Source organism: Bombus huntii, chromosome 2 (genome assembly GCF_024542735.1).
Source record: "Bombus huntii isolate Logan2020A chromosome 2, iyBomHunt1.1, whole genome shotgun sequence".
In the NCBI taxonomy this organism is placed as follows: domain Eukaryota; kingdom Metazoa; phylum Arthropoda; class Insecta; order Hymenoptera; family Apidae; genus Bombus; species Bombus huntii.
The window spans coordinates 7,873,534-7,895,025 of NC_066239.1; the positions used below are offsets into that span (position 1 = coordinate 7,873,534).

At 33.5% G+C, this 21,492-nt stretch overlaps 1 protein-coding gene across 1 annotated transcript in view; it reads left to right on the plus strand.

The window, feature by feature from the left end:
* The window catches only part of LOC126878382 (potassium voltage-gated channel subfamily KQT member 1-like), a 30,895-nt gene extending 9,725 nt beyond the window's left edge, over positions 1 to 21,170 (plus strand). The window contains exons 2-4 of the mRNA XM_050641162.1: positions 10,148 to 10,518; positions 15,516 to 15,695; positions 20,992 to 21,170. Of these exons, the coding sequence (XP_050497119.1) occupies positions 10,422 to 10,518; positions 15,516 to 15,695; positions 20,992 to 21,170 (456 nt within the window). The 5' untranslated portion in view covers positions 10,148 to 10,421. The remainder of the gene's footprint in view (positions 1 to 10,147; positions 10,519 to 15,515; positions 15,696 to 20,991) is intronic.
* Positions 21,171 to 21,492: the final 322 nt, after the last annotated feature.

Sequence of the window (21,492 nt, forward strand, 5' to 3'; positions counted from 1 at the left end):
TCGAATCCTTAGAATTTCCTTTTAGTGCTGAAATATTAAAAAACAGAATTCAATAACGTAAATTGATTGGTAAATAAATCGTCAATAAAATATCGCGTGAACTCAATGTTGGGTTATTATCGCTGATGGCTTAAGGATAGTGACCAATACAGGTAGTAATAGTGATACGTAGTATTTCATCTCATACTTCGGCCAAGAAGTAGCAACTTAGTCACGATAGTGATAAAAAAAATTTATATTTCAACCGTAGACAGTATTTATCGGTTTGAGTCTACAGAAGTAAATCTTTCGAGATAAATTCGTCTAATACAAAAATATTTTAATATTACTTTAATATTAAAATAATTTTTAATATTACTTTACTTTATTAAAAAATGTATTAATAGAAGTCTATTAATAGAAGTCGTCATTAATTTGTCACTCGATAATTGCCGGATAGTTGGCCATTTAATTAACGGAAATCGGGTATGTTTTGTAAAGCTGCATCCATGTCGGAATAAACACCAGCTAATAATCGATACTTTTAAAACCGCGACAATGCATTCTCTCTCGTTTTCCCCTTTCTCCATATGCACCCGATAAAAAGTACATCTGACTAATATATTTCTTTCTATCCCTTGGCGGAGATAAAAGAAGCTCAATCCGTAAGCAAATCTGAAGCGACCTGAATAGAAAATACGATTAGAGAAGGAAGGGGATCATTTAGCATGACAACTCCACATCGATCATTGATAGACGTCAACATAAATCTTGGGTACTGTAGTTATTTACTGGAAAGCAAGGGAAGGGCAGCTTGTCACGAAACGTTTTCAGTCGACGATGTTTCGTATTCTGTTTCCTAAGCATCAATTTTCAATGAGCGATTTCAAGATATATTGGTCGAGCCTTTTCCTTAGCGAACTGAATACACACACAGCAAACGGAATATGTAATTTTCGTAAATGTATAATCCGTGTAAGTTAGCCAAGTTACTTGGATTTTGAATTCAAAATTCAAAAGAAAATCTATGATAAAGCTTTGTCATCCGGAGATTTAATTTCTGAGAATGTCGAGCTCGAAAATTCATCGCTCGTCTATGTAAAAAATGTTATTCTACATTTTCTTCTTATTTTAGTCGCTGCTAAGAGATAATCGCGTTATACGTGGCATGGTAAATCGATTTGTAGATGAAAGGAGAAGCGATGACTAGATGTTTAATGTTCCTAATGTACTTCGCTAACAATCTCGTGCTGCGCGTAGCAAATGGTTTCCTCTTCGAACACATCACGGTCGAAGGGTTAAGATTATGGGGATTATGGTCTGATTGAGTGGCGTTTGAAATTGTTCTGTCATGGATGCTAGACACATGGTAATAACGTTTCGTATCGATGATACGTACTGATATAAATTATCTGATTATTGCGTTACGGTATTAATGAACAATGGGTGGCAATGTAGGTCGAAAGGTATTTACACAGTTATGATCGTGTTGGTGGTGTCTTCTTATTCTTTGATAAGTAATTTTGCATTTCGAGTTTATGGCAAAATCGTTAATTTCGTAAAGTATGCTTACGTCAAATACATTATGCTACATGTGAAACATTTGACGTTAAAGCGAAGGTATAAGATTTGTGTAAACTGTACATTATCAAATTTGTAGGTCATCAGAATCTGTAGAATGTAAAAGCTGCGGAAAATAGGATTTATTAAATCCGAAGCTAAAACAGAATCAGGATTTTATGGGCTACAGATTTCATAGGTCGTAGGATTTATAGGTTACAGGATCTGTATATCAAGTTAGAAAATTTGTAGAATGTCGAATTTATTATAGCTGTTATAATTTTCCGTTGTTAAACATGTTATAGGATGGAAATCGATTACGTAAATCGAGATGATGATACCTGTTAAAATTACGCTATAACGACTCTATTTTTGTCAACTCCACACGGTATTGATCATTTCCATGAAATGTCACAATATCTAGTTTGTTAATGTGCCATCGATTATGAAATACCTTTCGCGCGTTCGTTATTGCGAACGTTTTGCGCTCTGTTAATCATCGCATTGCACGCTTTCTCGTTATAATATCATGTAATTATCCAAAGATTATATAATTTTCATTTTCTATCGTATCGATTAAAGAATTTGTGGACAATCTTTGGGATTTGAGTAGTAAGTAACTTAAAGTAAAAGGTAGAGATTTAAAAGCAATTAATTTACTGTATCGTATAGTTAAGTTGTTCACTGACGTCCGAGCAGATAAAATTGAAGAAACTGTCGTATCGTTATATGCAAATGTACAGAATTCGTTATCACCTGAAGAAGTAAAACTGTAGAGGTTGTAGTAGTTAAAACATACCTGTTTATCTTTGTGTCTAACGTGCGCTTAGGAAGTTTATGATCCTCCGTAGAAGACGAATACAAGAAACATATTGAATTGCTAAAGGAAAAAATATCTTTCATCTCAGTTTCGTTCATTTAAAATTGTACCACTCTATTGACGAGTCTAAAGACGGCGGTTCTGTATGAAGAAATAAGTCGGAAACGTGGAATAAAATATTTTCGTGCAATGCTGAATCATATATGAAGAAATAGGGCAGTAAATATAATTTCATAAAAAATTAATAGCTATAATAGATGATATTATGTAATAGAATAAACATATAATGGAATAGAAGACATTTGCGACAATTCATAAAGTAGTAAAATTATCATGCACATAAATATTTAGTATCATGTATATGTTCTTGCAGGAATCTCGAGGTATGTTCGTTTAATAATTTGCAACACAATTTTTATTGCCTTTGTTCCTATAATAGATAAGTCCCCGATAAGAAAAGCTATTCTTTTGATGTATCGCATAGTTAGATATTCTTTTATATCACTTGTTGTCAGTGAGCGATTAAATAACTGACACGAAATGGCTATCTCCATCATTGGTTACACGTTATTTCTGCATTTTATATTCTATATTTTTTAAATATGATTTAGCCACGTAGGTTATTTATTTTAGAATGAAATTTTAAACCATTACAGTGGAATAAAAATAGAACCATTAAATGATCTACAAGGTGTTCCACGTAACCAGGGCAAACTATAGCGCTGAAACAGTGAAAGATGCGACAAAATTTCATTAGACATAGCAGTTTCATGCGTCACCTGTACCTTTGGTGCAATATTCTTTTATGGCGTACAGATTGTTGGAAAGAAGCTTTATATCCCTTTTTTCGCTTAAAAGCGCGTATTTTCTGAATAAAAATAGCCTTTAAAATTAATTATATCCTTTACATTATCGCTGGTCACATAATGAGATTGTTACACCTAATAAAATAATTCATCAGATTGGAAAGATTTATTGACCTTTTCCTCTTTCAAAAACGAATTTTAATCGAGTAGTTTTAGTCTATATGGAAGAATGGGTTGGTCAGTGAATTGTCCTAGAATTTCGAAGTTCACGAGTTCGTTAAATGTCAAGTCGCTTGCTATTTGAGGTCTCCATTATTTTTCTGACGATGTATTGATCGATGCTATGTGGTCATAACAGATTTTATTATTAATTATTGACTATTGTATCGATTCAAAGTGTAGGCATAATATGTTTTTAATAAATATCATGAACATGTCATTTGTTTTATATTCTGTACATTTAATTCTGGCAGTACGAAAAAACCAATATTTTCCGATCCACTTAAGTAGATATATGGCATAATATGTTTAAATAATATTACAAAATATAATATAGTATAATATAATATAATATAAAGTATAATATAAAATGCATAAAAACATTGGCCTCTCGTTGGAAGGAATAAATTTCCGTATAATTATACCTGTTAGTGAAAATAATAATTTTTGTCCGTTAGTTAATGGGTCAGAATACCTCTACTGCTATTTTTTCAGTTAATATCTCTTCCCTTACCTTTTGCTTCAAATAACGAGCATAGTTAACATTTAAGTAAATGCCGTAAAAAATTAGACGAACCTCTGAGAATATATTCAGTTTACTTTCAAGATTAAAAACTTCGTAGCCCTTTAATATCGTGGTCCTATGAGGTTCCCGAAATTAAGGATAATATGATTACATAATTTCGTTAAACGCGTAATAGGAAGACGGAAGCGCGAGATACGTCACGGTTCAGCGTGATTTTAATCTAAAAGTCCATCAAACATTGATTGCAAAAAATGTGACTTTGACGCTGTATTGTTGAACTCTGCGCGAGAAGTTCTCAACAAAGAACTTTGTGAAAACGGAAGGTATGAATCCCGTACGCAAGTCAAGTGAATGCTTGTCTCGGAGTCAGTGTAACAAGAGGGACATAAGTAGATCGTTATCCTCCCATTTTCATTATTTTAGATACAGTTAATGACATACAGCAACCTTCATAATTATTCAAGTGATAGCTGATTCGAATCTAACTGCAGTCGGGCACGTTACTTTTTGTAACGTACTGTTTAACGTAGTTCTTATTTGATAAATTCCGGTATTTTTATGTTCTACTTAGAAGGGAAATTTTATTTTAACATTTTTTATTCTGTAGTTTTAATTTTAATCTTTTTTTTTTTTAAATTCATACCAGGCTAGTGTTTACAAAATGCTTAATTACCGTATAAATCATCGTTGGTGGCTTGAAAATAATGTTCTTCATTGAGGAGGTATTTTATATTTCAAATTCAATTTCAACGTAGTTCTTTCACAGTATCACGTATTTGATGAAAGTCATTGTCGCACGATTGGAAGCAGTTTCCTGCTGGTTATTTAGAGTTTCTTAAGAGATCGCATGCTCTCCGTGCATTTTCATTCGCCTTCGTAATGTACTTTATCAAAATACATAATTCACTTTACACGCGAATCACGTGAACTATTTATGTATCATGTTATACGTAGAATTGTTCGTTAAGTAGGATCTCAGATGACTTAAGAAGTGGTTTCGTCAAAAAATACAATGGCCTGCAGTTGTTTACAACAGTTTACTACGCATTAAATTACTGTTACTCGGTGGCTTCGTATTAAATCATTCTTAGTGGCTTCTAAATGATGTTTTCGAACGGAGAAGTATACTCGGCATCAGAAATAATTTTCTAAGAAAATTAAGGATATCGGATGAGAAAAACGAATAGTATATTTTATATACAGTATTATATATTATATATATTTTATATTGGCTTTGCGATATTAGTTTTATAAATTTATGATGAATCAAATAGTCCAGAATCCAAACCTGACTTATGTTTGCTTTATTATTATCATTTCAAAAATTGTTTTAGCATACGATGAAACAACGACATATAAATTTAATACAGAAATCGAAAATCTCATAATACGAAGAAGAAGAATGAACATAATACCAAGAGTAGAATGAAACAGCGGTTAGAAAACATAATAGATTTATTATATCGAATAGTTGCAGCGAAAATTTTGCTTCTTCCTACGAGTATTACACCCGTAGTTTAGCCTCATTCTTTCCTACTCCCCATAGATAATTATCGATATTTTTATTGCCTATATTCATTGGTAGTACGTATATTCGTATAAGTTCTTTGCTATCTAAGGTTCAAAATGAATTAATAATTCGTAAATGTACTCTAAATGAAATGTACATGTTGGATCTACCTTCAAAAATAAAGGACAGAAAAACTGAAGTTTTAATTTAATAGTTTCCGGACACCAGGCACTGCTAATTTCGAAATCTTGATACACATTCGCAATTCCCATTGCTACGTAAATATTCGCATAGTAGCATAGTTGCGCGACATGGACATCGTGGTAAATCGCGTTTTAATGGTTGGATAGTCGTCATCGTGATAAAAAAAATGAGTTGGAAAAAAACTCGGAGAGCTCACGTCAAGTTGTGTTCCCTTGTCGTTGGAAAAAGTGTTTACAGTTTTCTTCTTACTTCTTCTTCTACTTCTTCTTCTTCTCTTTTTAAAGAAGGGGCGCCAACTAAATTGATAGACGAAGGACAGACAGGAAAAAAGTATCACGTGCAACGATAAGGTCACTGTCGGTCTGAGAGACACGAACGATCTCGCATGTCTATACTGTACGATCCACTACATAATTCCAGTTGAACTAGACCTACTAACCGAGACAGCATTTCTATCGATCTATTTCACACGCACGTAATGTGTACTCTTAACAAACAGCTGTCGGTGGTCTACGCGTCTCCGCTTCGACGACCGAGGGTATGAGAACGTGAAGCGTGTCTATAGGCAAAAATACATATGGGAACGGTCACGTCAGTTGCAATTCAGCGTTATATACGTATATAGAGCGAGTCACAAAAACGTTCGTGTTCTCGCTATTATTAAATCTAATTATTGATTGAATGCTCTTTAATAATAAAAATTATATTTCCGAAGATTATATCGAAGTCAAAGATTTCATGTTTTCTTCTCACTTTTCGGTATAGTTTTTTGATGCTGTTGGATTTTTAATATAACATATATATATATATATATATATATATATATATATATATATATATATATATATATATGTATAATGTATATGTATATATATACATTTACTTTACTGTACGTTACTATACATATACTGTACATATATACGTTACATTTACTGTAACGTATATATGTGCAATAGATTACAAAAATATACCGTAAATTGTAAACGTTTGCGTGTAGCGACTAAATCGATATCTATGACTACTACATACTCATACACTCCTCGTCAAAAAGATAACCCAGGTGTGCTATCTTTAATTTCTCAATGACGCGTGTAAAGTTTTTCGTCTGTAACGTATACTATTAAAACATTATGAGCTCAGAAAATAATGAAAAATATTATGAGGTTTAGTGTGCAACAAAAAAAATTGTGTTATTTTAAGAACGAAATGATAACACACTCTGTTAATATGTTTAGAAATTACTCAGTAGTTCACGATCTATCAACGAGTAAAGATTACAGTAGAATATTATATAAATTTGTAAGTATGGGATGCGGAAAAAAATTAAACGAGTCTGAAAAAAAGCAAATTCTTGAACTAAAACAGCAACGGTTATCAGTAGCAAAAATATCGAAAGTAATAAGAAGAAGTCGTAGAGTAATACAGAATTTCTTGAGAAATGTTGAAGATTGTGGCAAAAAGAAAAGTACTGGTCGGCCGTCCTCGTTATCCGATCGTGATAAGCGAGCAATTTTGCGTGTAGCTTCCAACTCGCAGTTAACAACGAAGCAAATAATGGAAAAATTTAGTCTTAGTGCCAGTGTTTCAAGTGTTTGTCGGGTTTTACTATCCTGTAAAAATATCAAGAGGCTAACATTGAGAAAGAAACCTTCGTTAACAACGAAACACAAAGTAGAACGTTTACGCTTTGCAAAAGAATGAATGCATTGGAAAAAGTAATGGAGAAGGGTACTATTTTCAGACGAAAAAGATTCAAGTGGATGGTTTTGATGGGTTCCATTATTATTTTCATGACACAAGAAAAGAGACAATGTCAGACATTCGACGACAAATGGAAGGAGGCAGCGTGATGGTTTGGGCCGGCATCGGTTATTTCGGCAAGACAAGTATCAAGTTCAACAATGGGAGAATGAATAGTGTCTGATACATAAATTTAATCAAAGAACAAATAAATAATCATGCAGAACGCATTTCTGGACCTGATTACATCTTTCAACAAGATAATGCATCTGTACACACATCAAGATTGGTCTAATCATATTTCAATGAAAATAATATATCTATTTTGCCGCGGCCTGCACGCTCCCCGGACCTTAATATTATTGAAAATTGCTGGGCAGAACTTGTTCACGGCGTATATGCAAATGGAAAGCAGTATCAATACGCACAAGAAGTAAAAAATGCAATTGTACGCAAATGAGATACGTTAAGTCAAAATTATATCCAGAAACTATATAAATCGATAGCAAATCGTATAATAGAAGTCATAGAAAATAAAGGGGAATGTACCCATTATTAAATAAGTATATATGTTTGATAAGTAATTATTGTTAGTTACAATTTATGTTGATTATTATCTTCTTATTATAGATGTGTTATCATCTCGTTCTTAAAATAAAACAATTTTTTTTGTTACACACTAAACCTCACAATATTTTTAATTATTTTCAATGAACCGTATATTATGAGCTCGTAATGTTTTGATATTATACGTTACAGACGAAAAACTTCGCAGGCGTCATTGAGAAATTAAAGATAGCACACCTGGGTTATCTTTTTAACGAGGAGTGAAAGTACCAAATTTGGATTTATATTTTTATGTGAATATTTATTTTGCACATTAGTTGGTTTTTAACATTCTGTAAACGTGGAAGGTTTAATTATTTTGTATTCACGCGGCGTACGTTCCTATGATAAAACAACAATGAGAATGACGATTTATGATAAGCTGTTTAGAAGTATCGTTTTGATACCAAATTGCTGGCAATACGAAAGAACTCTGTCATCGTTGAATGATTTATGGTGTTGGTTATTGGTACGATCTACATATGCATAGGCAAGAGATTTTGTATATTGGCAGATCGCTTTATTGCTAGTTTTCAGTCTACTTCGCGTAGTTCATGTTCAAAGGTGTGATAATCAAAAGTTGTTTCTCTTTCTCACTAGAAATATGTTTTAAATCAATTTTCAGTATTTCCAATAATTTTCAAGTTGTAAAGATATTTCAACATTAAGCTTATCTTTTCCTTTCGGTATTTATAATCGCATCAACTGATCGTACGGGTTACTTGTAACGAAAAACAATGGAAAGATAGACGTGGCACTGTAGATTACTATATCATATGGAATATTTCAAGTAATTTAATTCAGCTGTTAGTATCCTCTCGTATTATTTTTTCAAACAGAAAGAAATGTGTAACGATAAAAAATGCATGATTGAAACGTCATAAAAATATATGTACAGAATCATAGATTTAATAAAAGTACAAGTATAAAATGTAGAATTGCGAGAAAAGTTATTCATTGCCAGTTAATTAGTGATACATAAATGGGTTGAAAAATTGTTGTGAAGTGGTCTGTAAGGTTGATGATAAGTTTCGAGGACAGTGCAATCAGCAGCTCAACGATTATACCTATGTCTATCTACAAGATACAACTTTTTCACAACAGCAATTAATATGTGACCTAAATTGGTTTCGTAGAAAAAATGGTCGTAGTCCTCTCATAGTAATCTTGGCAATTACAGTCGAAATCACGTGTGAGATACGTAAAATTTTGGCATAAGATCCATTACTCAGCTTGCATTTAACGAGTACCATCGATAATTTGTTATTTTTAATAATATCATATAAAGTGATGGAATATATTATTTCAAGACCAAATTCATTTTATAATATAAAATAATTCCAAATTGTATGAAATATCATCTGCATTTTATCGCACGTCTGCCAAATTTTATAAAATTCTGTACCTTCGATTAATCGAATAATAATTATTAATTATATTTAACGGCATTACGGAATTTATCAGAGAACGCAATATTATTAAATGTGCAATATCAACTTGCCAATTGATTGCATGACCTAGCTGATTGTTAATTAACGTTCTGATTACTTCAGAATTAGATTATTAACAACTCGATGAGACGCAACGAATAAATAATCTCCTTGATAGTTTTTTCATGTTTAATTACGAAACTTTATAAATAAAAAACCGACGTATTTAAATTACCTGAAATATACTTGTTAAATACACAATTTGCTATTAATCGATGGTAGAAAATGTGCAGCCCTGGTTAATGATTTATTATAATTATTACATCATTGCAATGGGTGGCCAATTAAATCAATAGCATGTTATACGCGAAGAACACGAAACGTTGCGGCGACTAAAATTAATTTCTAAAACTGTCGAAACAAATATAAAATATAATATAAATACTATAAATATTAAATAATACAAATATAAAATAAAATATAAAAAATTGTAATGCTCGTTTCCGTGATTCTATATTTTCATTAATACATCAAATATTATTTACGAATGAAAGGAATCTCCAACTTCAGATATTTCGATGGAAAAATTTAATAAACACACGCATATCCATATCCGTGTAGAATTCCACCGAGAAGAATTAAACTTTCTTTTTTAACTTTTCCTCGATTTCTTTTTCTTACGCGCTGTTTATTCCTGACAATCGAAATTCCAATAATTAACAAAACTTTCTCTGTTTATCGTTACAGAGCGAAAGAAGATTAAACTTGTTGAAGTAGCACACTGCAAACTGTTCGACTCGAGATTCTTTGTAAGCTGGGCATGGTCTTAGGGACGACGGCGGGGCGATGACGCTCTACCACCGTCCTTCGTCATCGCCAGGAGTCCTTCAGGACTCGCACAGTTTCCCGAACCCGATCCTGAGTTTCGCCTCGATCCTTACCTCCGATAACAAACGTTACTATCGTTGTTCAACGTGGAAACTGGCAAAGACGAACGCCACCATTGCGTTCGTTAGGAGGCATGAAGGATCGACCTCATCGACCTTACCGAGACCATCACGGACAGGCGATGCCTCTAGAGGAGGTTCAGGGATTGCTGCTTCCACCCTCCAGAACAGGTAACACATTTCTCCCTTTATCTTATCTATTGCCATCGCATAAAGTTTCCCCGTTTTTTCACACCTTTTTAATGAATTATGAGCTTTTTGTCTTCTTCGTATTGTACCACCTTTGTATCGCTTCTGGAAAAATTTTCTATTATCTTTTATGACTCGGGATGGTTTTCATCAGATACATTCTTTGTTTATAACTACGCAGTCCAACGCTAACTTTACCAGGTTGAATGACCTGATTCAAAATTTAATTTAAAACTGTACTTGTTTCTTTCGTTCATCTAACTTTATGTAGATTTCTATATTAAGAAAAATCGAGAAATTGATTAATCGGATAATATAAGAAATTGCATAAAGTTAGATTTTACAAAGTTAGAATTTATAGAAGAAATAACAATAAATATACAATTTTCAATGAAATTTTGAAACCGGTCATTTAATCGAGCCAGGTAAGGTTAGCGCTAAGTATCATTTTGAATCAATGTGCTCTTTTTTGGCTATTTTAGCGAAAAATTAAATAAACTAAAATGTTTCTTCATAATTCGCGATATTTAACTTTCAACATCGTTAAGCACTTTGCGCACTTGTTTAATCTTTTAAGTACAGTTGAAATTTGTGCGAGGCTGTTTCTCTGTACGGCAAAGTTTGACGCGAATTACGCGTAAACGATACAGCATTGCAATTTGTGGCGGATAATGCTATTCTCTACGCAAGCACAATGGAACGAAGTTTTTGATAATTAAATTATAATTTTTCTTAAAGATATTATTAATAATAATTAATAATACAATTGAGTGTGATATATTTTAAAGCACGGTACGACACACAGATCCACGTTCCAAATTTCACACTCAGAGCGCGATAGTGTTTTTCAAATTGCTTTTCGTTTTCTATTTTGAAACTACATTTTGAGGTCGAAGATTCTAAAAAATTATAAGGATAAGAACCGGCATGTTAAAAAGAGCATCTAATAATGATACATCCATTTTAACGGAAAGCAACAATTCATATCTGACACTGGCGTATCAAAAACAAAGATTATACATTCTGTCTGTATATTGTTAACACTGTTATAAAACGTTGCGAGGACAAAAAAAGTGTGAAGCAAGACAAGTGAAATACATCATCATTTAGTTCAAACGATGAGTGAATGAGTTAAATATACGTAGATACGCTCAGTCGAAAAAACTTCTTGTACCGTGTGAAGAGTAATTCTTTTCTAATTTTCATTCTTAATCCTAAAACTTTTTTTAGCCCATCTGTAAATTTGTCTTTGCAAGTTTTCTTCGTTTTTCACATGTTTTATAAATGTTTACTCAGTACTGAAGAATTTCCTATACCGCTTGAATAACAGTTTCTGTCTTTGATCCTAGAACTATCTCTATTTTACCTGTTTTGCCTTCTTAGTTTCTCACACAATTTTTAAACGTATACTTTACGCGAAGAAGTTTTTTGTACCGCTTGATAGATTTTAAATTTTAATCCTTGAAGGATCCTATTAATTGCAAAAGCCGTAAGAGGAGGTTGCGCCAATCGCAAGATTTCAAATTACATTTGTTTTTTTTATAGAACAAACTTCTCGTAAAATTATTTCTAATTCGATTAAGCTTTCATGCAAGCTAGATTTACCTATAATATCAATGTTTTATAAATACTGCAGAGTTCGTTTATATGGACCTGTCGGGGGACTAGTCGTTTCAAATAACTAGGTCGTTCGCATAATAGAAGTCCACCTATTTCTCCCCACCATCTATCATTTTTCGTTCAGTTTAATAGAAAGTTCACGTTCGTACGAGAGGAGTCAACGAAACATTGATTTTCCTTTTAAATACATAATCAATAATGAATTACGAGAGTGTGTCGCATAATGCGTGCCTTTATTGTTTACATCTTATTGTTCGACATTCGTATAAATGGATTGATGCTCGGCAGTAGTTCAGATAATAGGAGCTCAGTTGAAGTTCAGTTAATCAGGCACGACTGAAATTTCGTTTACACAAATGGAGTTACATAATCCGTATAAATGTATTAAATACAATACCTTTTAACATTTTGTATATATATACATATATTTTTATACTGGACGATATTTAGGAGAGCGTAGAATTTTTATCGATATTGTGAACAAGATATGGAAAATTCGTCGGGCAATCGTTACGTTAACGACGAATCTCGTTTAACCGAGATTATGCAGCGTCCGTTAAATTTTCATAAAAATCTGGATGGTCCTGCACCGAGTGCACCAGTCGACATAATTTTGAATTTGGTCATCGGTTATGAAAAGCCGAGCTTTACGAGGGCTGTTTAAGCAGTAAAATTTTATTGTCTTCCTTTATTACGTATACGATATACTCGGAAGTCAGTAGTGTTCTGCCGGATTGTATAGATAGGACGCGATAAGGATTTGATGTTTCTTCGTATTCATCGTGAAATCTTCGGCACGATGGTCAACTATTTCGAAGGAGAAATAAAACGCGACGAGTAACGATGGCTCGAATGAATATCCGTGTATTGGTTGTGTAGCTTTGATAGTTGGGTCTTGTAAAAAGAATTCCTACTTTTTAAGTCATATACTTGTCATTTTTTATCTTTATCATAAACGTCTTACAAGCAATCGGATTTTTCGTATCGAATAGCTACGCGAGTTCGATTCCCTCAGCTTTACGAATACATCTGACCATACGCAGGTTAAATCCTCGTTATAAATCGCAAAAGAAAATAAAAATAGCATTGATCTACTTGTCCTGCATGACCCTTAGAAATACGCCGCCGTTCACAACTACTACATCTTCTTTACCCAAACATAATGTCTCTATTCCCTTATATCTCTCTTTCCTATCTACCAACATTTAGCAAGGATAGTCCCCGAGGAGACCTGGTAAAACTGTGAAACAACGAAAGGTCGTAGTATTACGTCACTGGTTAGTAAGTTTAACCTGTAGGAAGATATATATATATACACACGTACACAAATATTATATGTCTAATTGTGTCAGAGAAAAGGTCATAGCATTAAGTCATCGGATAGCAGGTTTAACAAAGTATATTTCAAAGTATATTACACATCGACGCTCTTTCCGAGGAATTGATTGTTTTCTTTCGGAAGCTCTATCACATCGGATATTTTCGATAATTTATTGAATCGGAAATCAGGGAAGGCATAGATTAAGAGTTAAGTGGCTTTAACGTTGACACAGCTTACTCGAAGCTCGGTAAAACGAAGGTTAATTGCCACTTAGTAACGTTCCCGAGAAACTCATCGCCTATTTCCTCGTTCATAATCGTATTCCTTCGAATAATTATAATCTGCCATTGTCAACGACGTTGGTCGGTTGACCGACATTGATGAATAAATATAACGCGAAAAAAATTCCAAGCCGTCGACTACTCGTACTTTGATCGATCTGCGTTGGCCATTTTTATATTATCGAAAATGATAACACGTGGGAAACATCGTGAGCGTTTAACTATTCGCACGCACCTTCGTTTACTTTTCGTAATTAATTCAATTACTAATAAACTCAGAATTCGCGAAAGATGAAGCAAACTGATGTAAACATCAAATGATGCTCGATTTGATTTTATGTTTCAATTACAGAGCCTAGCTATCTAATATCAGATTTACTTTCAAGTTAAAGTAGGATATCTTTGAATATTCATTGACGCGTCGCGAATTTACTCTTCCCGAGGTTAAAAGGTCTTTAATCACATTGATACGCGATTTTTGCACGGTTGGCTGCTCGTCGAATTAGTATTGATCGATTGATTCACGGTGGAAAGTGAGTGGAAAATAGATATTCCTAAACGATGGATTAACTCGAACGATACGAACGTTAAAACGTTAGCGAAATGTTAAATGATTCTGCAAGACTATTCGACGTTTCTATTCGGCTGATGAAATGGTTCGAATAATCGCCTATCCAACTCGTTCGAGAGTTCGAATCGTTCGAGTGTTAGATGTTCGTACATCTGATAATTCAAGTGTTTCTGACTTGCAAATCTTCAATGCTGACCTTGCAAGAGCCATGCAAGGGTGATTTTCGACATTATACATGCTGGTTGGTTTTCATCGAACGCAAGAATGTTTCAATGAACGTGTTTCTAAGGTGTCGCGTACACCATTGTGTGCGCGCTTCACATACCGCAGAGGAAGAATGAAACATTTTCTATAGAAAGTTGCATGCATATAGATGTAACATACCGCATTAACGTAATTGTATTTTTAGTTGAGCTTGTGGTAATTAATTATCGCGTCTACAGCGCCAGTATCGATCGAAAAAATGGCCTCTGGCTATAATAATTTCCCGAGAAACTATATGTAACTTCAGCATACACGAAGTTGCATTCTTTTTCCATTTATCGAACGAGTAATTTACTCTTGGTTAATTATCGCTGGGTTATTTGAGATGGAAATTCTAGATGGAATAAAAAGATATATATGCTTCGTTCTACTATTACGTATGCATATATGAAAGAAAGAAACTTGTTAGTGATTGTCTTGATAATGATAAAATTCGTTTATACCGATTATATTTCTAATAATTTTGTAATATCCCTAGTTCTTCTTACACTCACAGTACATACAGCTTTCATCATTTCTCCATCGTTTTATGCTTCCGTGGATTACACGATAATCATTTATAAAGTCACACGCATAGTCGAGAATATAATAAAAATTTATAAAGTAATAGGAAGTAATTTATAAAATAATACAAAGAGCTTTATTAAATACTTTTTAGTATTTAGAGAGTAGTATATAGTAGAAGATAAAAAAAAATGTAAAAAAAAAAGGATTATATAAATTGATCGAAGAAAAAAAACTACAAATGAAACCGTCTTGATAGATTAATGCAAGTTCCAATTTGCAAGTTAGTTGGTAAACATGCAATACATTGGTCGACGAATTGGCCGGAAGTAGTACCAGCGAGCACCGTCGTTGCAAACATCTAGATGATGTATTTTTGGTGTCCGAGCCTCATAGCAGTTTCTCTGTTTTACGACAGGTAACCGGGGACCTCTGAACGTGACGATTGTACAGGTCGGAAAAGGAAACGGAGGCGGTGGAGATGGCGGAAGTGATTTACTGAGATTGGAACCACCGTCGGATTTAAGGCCAGCACCGTCGCCCTTATCCGACACGAGTGCTACGCTGCAGTCCGACAACAATGATACTTTTAGCGGAGGTGAGGTTATTCACGATTATTGTTCCCCTTTGATGCACTTGAATATTGCGATATTTATTTACCTTTAATATCATAATGTGTTGAGAGTTTCACGACCCGGTTTATTAGATGGCAATCGACATTAGATGGTAACCTTGTTCATTGGAATTTGAGCTTCTTCACCTTCTTAACACTTTACTGACCGCTAGCTGTTCAACAGTATACGCACGTCCGACCGGCAGCTCAGGCTCAGCACATTCTCCCTGCCGTCGGCTCTGTTTCGGTTTAGACTCTCCAATACCATTCTTTTCGTTCATCACGAATGGTAAGTTGTTCAAATTGGTATAAAACTGTGGGGAGCTTACAAAGAAATGCAACTAACGCAACTGAGCAAGATACCTTAGTACTAAATAACAAATTACTGCTCAAATAATGAGAAAGATTGTCGACGACAAAAAGCCGATTAATAGGCTATCGGTCGGTGAGCGTCGGCGGCAGAAACCGATTAATAGGCTATTGGTCGTTAAAGTGTTAATTTTTGTGTGTTTCGTGGACCTTTGAAATTGACTTATCGAATCGTAATGGTCTTGTATTTTGTATTATTGTTGAAGTTTTATATCTCGGAATAAAGAAAGCAAACGCGTGGATGAATGTATTATAGGATTTCTTTACCAGAAATGTTAGAAATTAGGATTTCCAGTGGTTTCTGTTCTACATGATAATGTATTGATAAATTGATTTGTTACAGAGAATTAAACAGATAAACGATGATTATTTGACGCGAACTTAATGCAGTAGCGTGATATCACAATTCTCGATTAACGACTTTTGACTCTTGACTCTCTAACTAAATATCAACTGCTGCGGTGCCGAAATGTATTGATGGCCGTTAGACCTATTGAAATTTTCCCACTCTTTCGGCTTGTCGGCATTTGAACTTTATCGTCGACATTGTCTGTATGTCGGCGATCTTTCCGCGGTACTGGGTTGTCAACTAAGTGATTGCGAATTTTGTCATTAGGTGATAATGATAAAAGGTGGTAATGGAATAGTTGCCAACCCAATATAATAGAGACGAAAGAAGCTGCTGTGAAGAGAATCGTTGTGCCAAAAACTAAATACCAGAGAAGATGTAGAGTTTTCTAAGAAGTGAGATCCACTTCAACTATTATCGACCGTTTTTCGTCCACACATGTTACTTTGCATAATGGTCGATTATAATCGTTTCTTTTTATAAATTAAACGCTTCTTAATATATAAATCGAGAAGATTCATAATCAGAAATAAACGAAACAAACATGCACCGTGCTATAGTATTTCTGGATAAGAAATTATTCTTCCTTCAAATTTTAATGTAAAGTAAGTTGGTGAAATGTGAAGAATTGTTGGGATTTCTCGGACACCAGTGGCGTATGTAGATACAGCTTAAATATTGACTGCGAAGGATCGGCTTACTTTCAGTTCGTAATGGAAGGGTAGATGACGTCATATCCTGTAAGCGGAAGCGTTTCAGGGGTGAGGTCCTGGTTACAGTCAGGTTGCTAAGCGATAGTGTGAGAAAAAAGTTAGTAAAGCGCTAGATCAAAGGTAGATAAATTCATGATTGTATCGAATGTATTTTTGGATACACCGATATCTGCTCTGCGGTACAAATAATATAAGCTTGATAAATAATTTATTATATACGCGATAAGGTATTAAAAACGAATATGCTTCGGATTAATATGAAAATAATGGTAGACGGTAAAGAATTTATCGAAAAAGAACGATATACTTGGAAAATGGTGCGAACTATTGGCAGAAAAATTTTGTTAAATTACTTGCCGCTGTAAGTAACGATATATCGGATTTTCAGTATTTTAAATACTTCATTTGAAAATCTGACTCTTTGTCATGTGTTTAGTTCAGTTTCATCATTGTATACGTAGTGCACGTAAAACATATTGTCTTTTGCAAATTACGCTTGAAGGAAAAATTGATCTTATCGTCTCGAACAAGATGTAATTAGTTGAAGATTTTATTTACATCGCAATCTTCTACGCCTTTGGTGTACTTAAATTTCTTAAATGGCACGATGCCACAGTTTCATGATCTCCTGAAATTTTTAAGTCAACGATTGTTTAAAAGTTCAGATACAGTTATATGTCGTTCTATATTCAGATTAATTCCCGTTTTAAACTAATTATTCAATGTCTCAAGTATTCAACTTATTACGGAGAAGAAGAACTAATAAAATATGCCGTATTATAATCAGGCAAGAGGACATAAAAAATTAATACCTTCTGTAGTCATTGTGACGTTAAACTGAATCGAGTCGATAGTATCCTGAAAAAGAAATCGCTCGAAATTGTTCGACTCGTGGCTCGAATAGCATTAATTACAAATATCCTCTGAGAATATCGTATTTCCTTATGGGTGACATGCTTTAATTCCGCATCAGGTTGTTTCTGTCCGCTTCAAGTTCATGCGTGGCCGATATTTACTCGCCAAATAATTGGATTACTCGGAACCTGTGGTTCGTGTTCAGCTTGCTGTGGTTTTTTCGTGGGCGCACTCGACAGTTTTTAATGAAAGAGTGGCAGATAAAAAGGCGCGGATCGAACCGCTCGTGCAATCGTGCGTCTCTCCCTCGTCAATTCTGTCCCGTAACAGCCACAAATTTTTATCTCGTCAGATGACAATCCATTCGATCGAACAGGCGTCTCTTTGTCGCACTCGACAAAAAATAATGTATTTTTTGATGAGAAACGTAAGTTGAATTAGCATACTGAATTTTAATTGAAAAAGTTTCGAGCAATTTGCTGTTTGATTGGCGATAGAATTTCATTATTGCAATTGGCAAATTTGTAAATTTCTTATGTTATAAAGCATTTCATTCTTGAGTTACTCAATAAGAATTTTGCATAAATTTTATTTTACATTCTGATGGAATATCGATTGTATTTGAGTGATAAACGCGTCTCTCTTTGTTATTTAAAGATATGTATATCGTCAAAAGGAGTTGGAAAATTTCATTTGTACGACTTTGTTTAATAAATAAACGAATAAATCCTATCGAACGCAGCGTCAGTGGATAACAAATAATTACGTATTAATCGACTTGAACGTAACTCGTATTATAGTTCATCGGTAATATGAAGTTCGATGTTTTGTAACTGCTGCCGCGAGTGTGCAGTGCTGTACGTTGCACAGGAAAATTTTTGCGATCGATTGGAAATAATAACAATACCTTCGGAATAGGAGCGTTTATAAGATAATATCAATCTTACTTAAATGACATAGCTCTAGTAAATACAAGATTTACTATTAAGAATCGACGAGGATGATAGCAAATAATAAAATTCGATTTAAGTATTTTAATTAAATACGGGTTTTATTTTATACTATCTTTATCGAACGAAATCATAGCTGTGAGTTATCAAAGAGATTCGATTGCATTGAACGCGTTTCTATTTCATATATGGGCTTCGCGATGTGCTTTTGCAGCAGCTTCGCGGAACATCTGAGGCTTTGACAAATGGTAAATAGTTTATGCGATTATATAACATAATACGATCTCTATGCAGATTATATGTATACGGGATGGATGTATAATACGGAGATGCGTTCTAAGCTACACCGTGTACGTAATTCCTGGTATGAATGAATAATTTAGCGTATTGAAGGCTCATGCTTTAACCAAGTAACAGGATCTTCGGATGAATAAACTAATTAACAATAATCTACTTGTGTTTCCCCTAAGCCTTGAATCAAATATTTGATTGTTGCATAATAAACAGATGACGGACATTTATGCAAATTCTTAATTTTGTCAATGCACTAAAGAAGTAAAAGAAACTAAAAAGGTGAAACCTAAGAAACAAAGCCTTTGGATGCTTCGATTTAAAATATATCATTTTATATTTTCCATAAATGCATAAACAAAATGCGTTTTGAGACGAATGGTATGCGGAAATGGGTACAACTAGCTTTAAAACGAACATTTTTAATCAAACAAAGGACCATCCGAAATAATATACTTTTTAAAATAATTGTGCAAATTGTTTTGATTTCTGTTGCTGTATCGGTTCGGTGCAATTTGATCAAATTGATATTTGTAAAAAATGTTGGTGATTCAACTTGTCAAATCGCTGCTTGCAAAATGTAGAACGTACAATTGCTTTGAGAATATTATTGAATCAGTGAAGAAAATAGTTGACCGAAGCTTTCCGAACAGGATAATACACGAATGAAAATAATTATTGAAAGTTTTATGACTTTAAAATAACTGAAAGCCTGATATTTATTATGTAACGATCTGATACTCTCAATAACGTTAATTGGGGTTTAAGCTTGAAATCATATAACAGTATCTGATAAAGTTCTCTTTTAATGTGCTTCGCGTGTAAATAAAATTATAAAGCTCAGTGTCTATAAATTATTTTACTATGCATAACCAGTGTCGATTAGTCTATGTGAGAGTACTATATACATATATGTATAAACTTCTATCGCGCTATTTGCAAACTTATTGATATTAAACTTTCTCGAACAATTCCTCGACAAATTGTTGTGAACGTCTGTGCACCTGGTGGATTGAAATTAACTTTTAAAGTTACTTATTTTTATCAGACTGAATCGAAAATATCTATATGTGTGTATATACTTGTATGTAATGTATTACGTAACCAAAATGTGCATTTATTGTCATGTGTCATAAATATATGCTTCTACGTTGTTAATATTTATTTGATAGTATCTAACAGGAAGAATTTATCTTTGCATGTGTGTAGATTTTTCAAAATTTTGCAATACGCGTATACGTATTTAAGTTAAAAACTCTGAATTAAAAATTCTGATGTCATTTTTATATTTAATTCCTATTGCATTCGTTTGCTGATAACTGAAATCTTAAATCATATAAAATTACCATATTTCGTATTAATTAAGTTTCAATGAATAAAGAAAATATATGTGAAAATACGAAAAGTAAAATATCTTCGGAACGAATTTCATTAAAAAATATTACATCCTTCAAAAAAAAAAAAAAAAAAAACTCTAAAAGAAACGACGCTAACATTACACTAAAATGAAATATTCTAATGAAAATAAAAATGAAAATAAAATATTTGGTACGCAGATGATGTAACGATAAACCTTTACGTTATACTATACGTAGATCTAGTCTAACGTTTTTACAGTCATCCTATCTATCCTTTAGCTTCGTGGAAACTCAATGCTTCGTGGAATGTTACTTGAAATTCCTGACGAAAAATCTTCAAATTTCCGTACTTTTATCGGTGTTTGGAGTATTCAACGAAATTTCACGAATGTTCAGGTGTTGATCCACGATTACTGTTGGGTGCAAACACCGGTGGCGAACGTAACACGTGGGAGGGTCGTTATCACGTGAAGGAACATCGGCGTGCTGGGAAGGCGACCTTTCAGGGCCAAGTTTACAACTTCCTGGAGCGTCCCACTGGCTGGAAGTGCTTCCTATACCACTTCTCTGTGTAAGTACCTATCAATTTTATATATATACATTGTTCGATGTTTTTGATGTTTTTGATATTTCGTATCGTTATTCGTTTTATCGATGACTATTGTTACTGTATGCAATATACGTTATCGCTTTTGTCTTTAGCTTATATCGTACGTTTTGGTAACAGTCATATACGTATTGTTACTATAAAATAATTCAAGTTTCTGAATATCTATGAGTAGTACAAATATATATGGATTTTGAAATTTCTCTACGTGAAGTAGGAGAAAGCATATTTCAATAGGACCTTTTAAGTTTCGACGTTTCGTAGTAGAAAAATGTGAACTAACTAAATAT